The following is a 6,664-nucleotide window of genomic DNA, read 5'->3' as shown; positions in this document are numbered from 1 at the left end:
CCTACTTGAAATGTTAATTACTTGAACTTTACAGTTTTACTTACTGTATAAATGTTATTGTTACCTGGACTATGTGTTTGCATGTGTGTTTCTTGGCCTCACTAAGCGTTCGCTCACCCCATTAGTTTGTTTTCCTTAATAGGAGCTCGGAATGGAAAGAATTTTGGGAAAGCCGACTTGATTACCTTCGATTAAAATCTTGGGATGTAATTGATTAGTCGACTTCTAGTGGTTGTATTTTAGGAAAAGTTGATGTACATTTGGTAACTTGCGATGTAAGATTTGAATATTTATATAAGGAAGTGTCTTTTCTTTATTTTGGCTTTTATTATTGGTGGTGTATTGTTAAATTTAAATTTGATTTGTATCGATTCCTGGCGAGAGCTAGGCAGGCGTTCCGCAGATACCCTTGGGTTCGCCCTAGGAAGAAGTGGGGGCGTCACATGGTCCCGATTCAAGCATGCCACATATTATTGGGGAGACCATGGCAATTTGACAAGGGAGTTACATTCGATGGCGTTACAAACAAATACTCCTTCAAGCAAGGCGAGAAGAGGATTGTTCTTGTGCCACTAACTCCTAGCCAAGTTCGTGAAGATCAAGAAAGCTTGATAAAAGAAAGTGAGCTCGAGAATGAGAAGAAAAAGAAAGAGAAAGCCGAGGGCTTGAAAGAAAGTGAAAGGGCCGTGAAAATTGTGAGTAAAAAAACATATGGTGAGCCAACCAAAGAGAAAAGAAAAGAGAGAAGACCGAATCTACTAATAAAGGCCAATGTAGTGAGAAAAGCTTTGAGTGTTAATACACCTGTCTTTGTACTTTTGTGCAAAGAGGTGTTGGTTATTACAAGTGATCTTACTAACACTTTACCACCATGTATTGTCTCTCTCTTGCAGGAATATGAGGATGTTTTCCCCGATGAGATTCCAAATGGACTACCCCCAATTAAAGGAATTGAACACCAAATCGACTTGGTTCCAGGCACCTTACTTCCTAAAAAAATGGGACCGGATGAAACAAAGGAGCTACAACGCCAAATCGATGAGGTTTTAACAAAAGGATGGGATCGGGAAAGCTTGAGTCCGTGCGCGATTCCCGTCATCTTGGTGCCTAAAAAAGATGGAAGTTGGCGAATGTGCACTGACTGTAGGGCCGTCAACGCAATAACGGTAAAATATTGTCACCCTATCCCTAGACTTGATGATATGTTGGATGAGCTATATGGTGCTGTGATTTTTACAAAAATTGATTTAAAGACTGGTTATCATCAAATTAGGATGAAAGAGGGGGATGAATGGAAAACGGCCTTTAAAACCAAACATGGCCTGTACGAGTGGTTAGTTATGCCATTCGGTCTAACTAATGCACCTAGTACATTCATGAGGTTGATAAACCATCTACTTCGTCCATTTCTAGGAAAATTTGTAGTTGTGTATTTTGATGACATCTTGATTTATAGTAGGAGCCTAGATGAACATATTGAGCATGCAAAGCTTGTTCTTGATGTACTTCGAAGGGAAAAGCTCTACACTAAACTTAAGAAGTGCTCCTTTTATACTGATCAACTTGTCTTCCTAGGCTTTGTTGTGAGTAAACAGGGAATCAAGATGAACGAGGAGAAAGTCAAAGCCATTCGAGAATGGCCTACTCCAAGCACGGTGGGTGAGGTACGCAGCTTTCATGGTCTCGCCAGCTTTTATAGACGGTTTGTCAAAGACTTTAGCACCATTGTTGTACCTTTAACTGTTGTGATTAAGAAAAATGAGAAATTTTTGTGGGGTGATACTCAAGAACATGCATTTCAAATGCTTAAACACCAACTCACACACACACCACTACTTGCATTACCATGCTTTGATAAGATGTTTGAAATAGAGTGTGATACATCTGGGGTGGGTATTGGAGCTGTCTTAATGCAAGAGGGCAAACCAATTGCATACTTTAGTGAAAAACTTAACGGGGCAGCTTTGAATTATTCTACTTATGATAAAGAGTTGTACTCTTTAATTCGTGCCTTAGAGACTTGGCAACATTACTTGAGACCAAGGGAATTTGTTATACACACTGACTATGAATCGCTTAAGCACATTAAGTCACAGCACAAGTTAAATAAGCGTCATGTTAGGTGGATTGCATTTATTGAAACATTGCCTTATGTGATTAAATACAAAGTTGGGAAAACTAATGTTGTTGCTGATGCATTGTCACGCCGTCACTCTTTACTGACTCAACTTGATGCAAAGTTATTAGGGTTCGAGTTACTTAAAGAGTTATACTCCAATGACCCGGATTTCTCAGGTATTTATGATTCTTGTGGTTCAGCGTCTCAAGGTAAATTCTACATCCTTGATGGGTTTCTCTTTCATCTCAATTGACTGTATATACCTAACAGCTCTATTCGTTCTTTACTTGTTAGGGAAGCACACGGTGTGACAGCCCCACCTCACCCTAAGGCGAACCAGAGGGTTCGGCGGACCACCTGCCCAGCTCTCGCCGGGACTCGAAGGCAAAAACAAATAAAAGCTATTCACATGGCAAAAGAGTACTATTCGTATTATATACATCGGCAAAAGAGTTCTATTTACATCCCCAAAAGTGACCACCCATACCATTACATGCTTATGATTATAACCCAAAATCAAAGAGTAGACCCTAAGAAGGGTCCTTACACGGATCACTATATTAGGGAAAAACATCTTAACTATTCGGTGATTACAAACAAAACCCAACTATACTAGTGATGGTGCCAAAATTTCCCCGCGTCGGCCCCTGCTAAGGAAAACAAAAGAAAAGGGGGTAAGCTAGAAGCTTAGTGACTAACCAGGGTAAAAACGTAATTTGTACATGTCAACATTTACACAGTGAGAGCAAAGCAAAAGCAGAAAAAGTAACACCACATGGTAAGGATACGGGTGGCTCCAAAGCCAACTCAATCGTTGAGCTTGATCACTAGTTGACCCTTGAGATCCAGAGCCATGCAGCTCGCTTCTCTTAAAGGATCCCCCATAGACAGACTATGAGCCTCAACTCAAGTCACGAGCAATAAATGCTCTAAAATATTTTTCAAGCAATAAATGCTCTAAAGTCGTAGTTCAAGCAATAAATGCTCTGGTTCAAGCAATAAATGCTCTAGTTCAAGCAATAAATGCTCTCATAACAAATCACAAAATGCTCCATAACAAATGTTTTACAAGCAATAAATGCTCCATAACAAATCACAAAATTATATTTCACAGGTATCAATAGCAACTAATGGGGTTTAGGTCGAGTGTGAAAAAGTACACCCTCGACTAAGTGCCCATTTTTCATAGTAAACTCATATTAGCATGGAGTTACACAGAAACCCTGATTACTCACCTAAAGAGCAAGTATAACAAGAGAAAGTACGGAAATGAATTCAAGTCGCCAGCTAGTGGGCCCCACCGGCTCCGTCTAGCTCACCACCGTCTGAAATAGACAATTGCATTACAATATTTCACAAACGGCTACTACCATGCATAACTCAAGTAAAACGGCAAAATCGACACATGCATGCGCGGAAACGGCATACAGAAACGGAAATGGCAGTACAACCGTTTTGGTGTCAAAAACTGTTTTGAACACAATCGAAGCTACGAGTGTCAGATCAAAGTACATTCGGTACCTTTGCGGAGCTAAGAGGAAGGGCTACAATTTTCATGAAGACACCTTAATCTAGATCTGAATGGAAGCAGGTCGAAAGTATGGAAAACAGTACCGGAAGTTTGCATTGTAGGGTGACGGACAGGGTCTGTTTGCTGAACCATAACTCACAGCTCACAAATCCAAATCAATAAATTCCAAAGGTGTTAGAAATCTATCTCATAATTCTAAAACTTTTATGTTTTGGTTAAAACCTGAATCAATACAGGGCAGGGTGAAAAACGGGTCCAAACTTCCTGTCAGAACTGTCCAAATTCAAAGGCAGTTCTGACAACCGATCTTGTTGTGGTCATAACTGGAGCTACGGATCTCAGATTGGAATACACTTTATACCGTTTCGAAGCTAAGACATAAAACTACATTTATTATGAAGACCTACAAAGCCAAATCATACATTTTCATGGTCAAAAATGGAAATTTCCGCGGAAACAGAAATCTGGGCGCGAAACAGGGCGCATGGTAGTCAATGGTATTTCGGTCATTTCACATGTTACAGTGCTTCGATTGAGCTGAAATTTTACAGGTAGCTAGATAACTGAATTATGAAAAACTTTCATGTTTTAGGAAAAGGCTGATTAGGTCTCTAACATGCCCAAATAAATCCGGTCAGAACAGGCAAATTTGAAACCTTAAACCTGGAATTTCCGCACAAAGCTGAAATTTTCCGCATCCAACTACAACTAACATATAAAAGCCTCATTTTACACCATATCAAACCATTATACATGGCCAACCACTAATGATCATATAAAATCAGAAAAATCCCCAATAATATCTGAAATTTAACTAATTCCACCTCAAACCACAAAATCTTCTATAAAATAACATGTTTAGCCACTACAAGCTACTAATTGACCATTTTTAGGAACAAAAGGGAGTTTCCAAGCAAAATACCTTGACACCCCAAGAAATGTAGTAGCTTAGGTTTCTTTCTTCCAAAACAACTCCACCAAGTCCTTGAAACACCCTTAGCAAATCACTTTTATGGACAAAGTCAAGATTTAATCGTTGGTTTGCAAGATCCAAGCAAGAAATGAAAGATATAAGTTGAAGGTTTTCTTTCTTTTCCTCCCTAAGAGGTTCGGCTCTCTCTCTCTTTATTTCTTTCTTATTTTTGTTGTTTAATAACTTGGTTCCTCTTGAATATTCTAGATATAAGCTTAGTCATAAGCCTAGTCAACACATGAGAAGATATTTTATTATCACCCAATCACATAAAAGTTTCCATTTTGCTCCTTTAACCCTTACACTTCAACTTACCCTTTTATTCCACTCTTGCCCTTGAACATTTGAACTCCTTACAATTTACTCCATAGGACTTAAACTTAATCTAGTCCAATCTCATTAACCTTACTTAGTTTCTCTACTAAGCACTTTCCTATCTTAATCACCTAGACTTAAACATACTTTATTCTATATCAAAGCAATTAAACAACAACCTTTTGTCATAAGCAAAAATTAGGGTTTTAATAAAATTCCAAATTAAGTTTTTTTTTAAATTCTAAAAGTAAAATCACATGTAAAGAATTACCATCATCCTTAAAATCAAATTTTATAGCAAAATTTAGCACTAATAATCCTTATTCAAAATTAAGGACGAATCGGGATCTCACACACGGAGGTGGCTTGATGGGACGCTTTGGCATGGCTAAAACCTTAGCTATCTTTCAAGAACACTTCCATTGGCCAAGAATGAAGCGAGATGTGGAACGAATGGTGGCTAAGTGCATCACTTTCTATAAAGCTAAGTCTAAACTTCAGCCCTATGGTATTTATAGCCCTTTACCTATATGTCTATGGACTTTGTTTTGGGGTTGTCTAGGTCCAAAAGGGGTAATCATAGCATCTTTGTTATTGTTGATAGATTTTCAAAAAATGACACATTTTATATCATGTCACAAAACAGACGATGCATCTCACATTGCTGATTTGTTTTTCAAAGAAATCATTAGATTGCATGGCATGCCTAGAACAATTGTCTCTGATAGGGATGTCAAATTTTTGATTTACTTTTGGAAAACTTTGTGGGAAAAATTGGGTACTAAATTGCTCTTTTCTACTACTAGTCACCCACAAATTGATGGCCAAACTGAGGTCGTCAATCTCACCTTGTCTACACTCTTACGTGCCATCTTTAGGAAAAATATTAGAACTTGGGAAGAGTGCTTACCCCATGTTGAGTTTCCATACAACCGCACGGTGCATAATTCTACTCGTTTTTCACCATTTGAAATAGTCTATGGTTTTAACCCTTTAACTCCACTAGACTTATCACCTTTACCTTCTTCTGAGCGAATTAACTTAGATGGTGCTCAACCGGCAAATTTTGTGAAGAAAATGCATGAGCAGGTCCGCTTAAACTTTGAGCGAAGGATGGATCAAGTGGCTCAACGGGTTAACAAGGGACCCCAACGCGTGGTGTTTGAGCCTGGTAATTGGGTGTGGTTGCATCTGCGCAAGGAGAGGTCCCTACCCAAAGGCACAATAAACTACTCCTGTGAGGAGACGGGCCATTTCAAGTTATCAAGCGCATCAATAACAATGCTTACAAGCTGGACCTTCCCGGTGAGTACAATGTGAGCACTACATTCAATGTCTTTGATCTATCTCCTTTTCTTGCAGACGATGAAGCTAATTTGAAGGGGATGATACTAACCAAGAGACACCATTGAGTACAATTCGAATTCATCTAGGACCCGTGATGCGAGCTCGAGCAAAGAAGATGCGAGAGGAACTTCAAGGGCTTGTTCATGAGGTGCAAAGCCAAGAAATTATCACCAAGGTCATTGAGGGACTTGAGCATGAAGGAATGAAGGCCGTCCATGTTGTTCAAGTCAAGGAGGACAATGATTGACCTCTTTCTAGTTTGAGTATTTGTTTAGTCGTTTATTTAGTCATTTTGGAGTCATGTTTAGTCATTACAAGTCTAGGAATAAATTCGGCCAGCAATGCAAGCTTGAGTGCCGACCATAGGTTCCCTAAAATG

General features: G+C 39.1%; 1 protein-coding gene across 1 annotated transcript; it reads left to right on the top strand.

The window, feature by feature from the left end:
* Window positions 1-443: 443 nt before the first annotated feature.
* On the top strand, window positions 444-2,430 carry LOC140015170 (uncharacterized). Its single transcript, XM_072067073.1, has 5 exons — window positions 444-695; window positions 894-1,043; window positions 1,596-1,776; window positions 2,017-2,328; window positions 2,414-2,430. The coding sequence occupies exons 1-5, from the start codon at window positions 444-446 to the stop codon at window positions 2,428-2,430; spliced, it is 912 nt and encodes a 303-aa protein (XP_071923174.1).
* Window positions 2,431-6,664: the final 4,234 nt, after the last annotated feature.

Source organism: Coffea arabica, chromosome 10e, assembly GCF_036785885.1.
Source record: "Coffea arabica cultivar ET-39 chromosome 10e, Coffea Arabica ET-39 HiFi, whole genome shotgun sequence".
Taxonomy (NCBI): Eukaryota; Viridiplantae; Streptophyta; class Magnoliopsida; order Gentianales; family Rubiaceae; genus Coffea; species Coffea arabica.
This window is presented reverse-complemented; position numbering and strand designations above follow the sequence as displayed.

What these genes read in the sequence shown, in the direction of transcription:
- LOC140015170 (XM_072067073.1), top strand. Translation starts at nt 444, where the DNA reads ATGGTCCCGATTCAAGCATGCCACATATTATTGGGGAGACCATGGCAA. An exon ending in TACAACGCCAAATCGATGAG is followed by an intron (nt 1,044 to 1,595) that starts GTTTTAACAAAA and finishes GTGAGTAAACAG; the next exon opens with GGAATCAAGATGAACGAGGA. An exon ending in AAATGAGAAATTTTTGTGGG is followed by an intron (nt 1,777 to 2,016) that starts GTGATACTCAAG and finishes TTCGTGCCTTAG; the next exon opens with AGACTTGGCAACATTACTTG.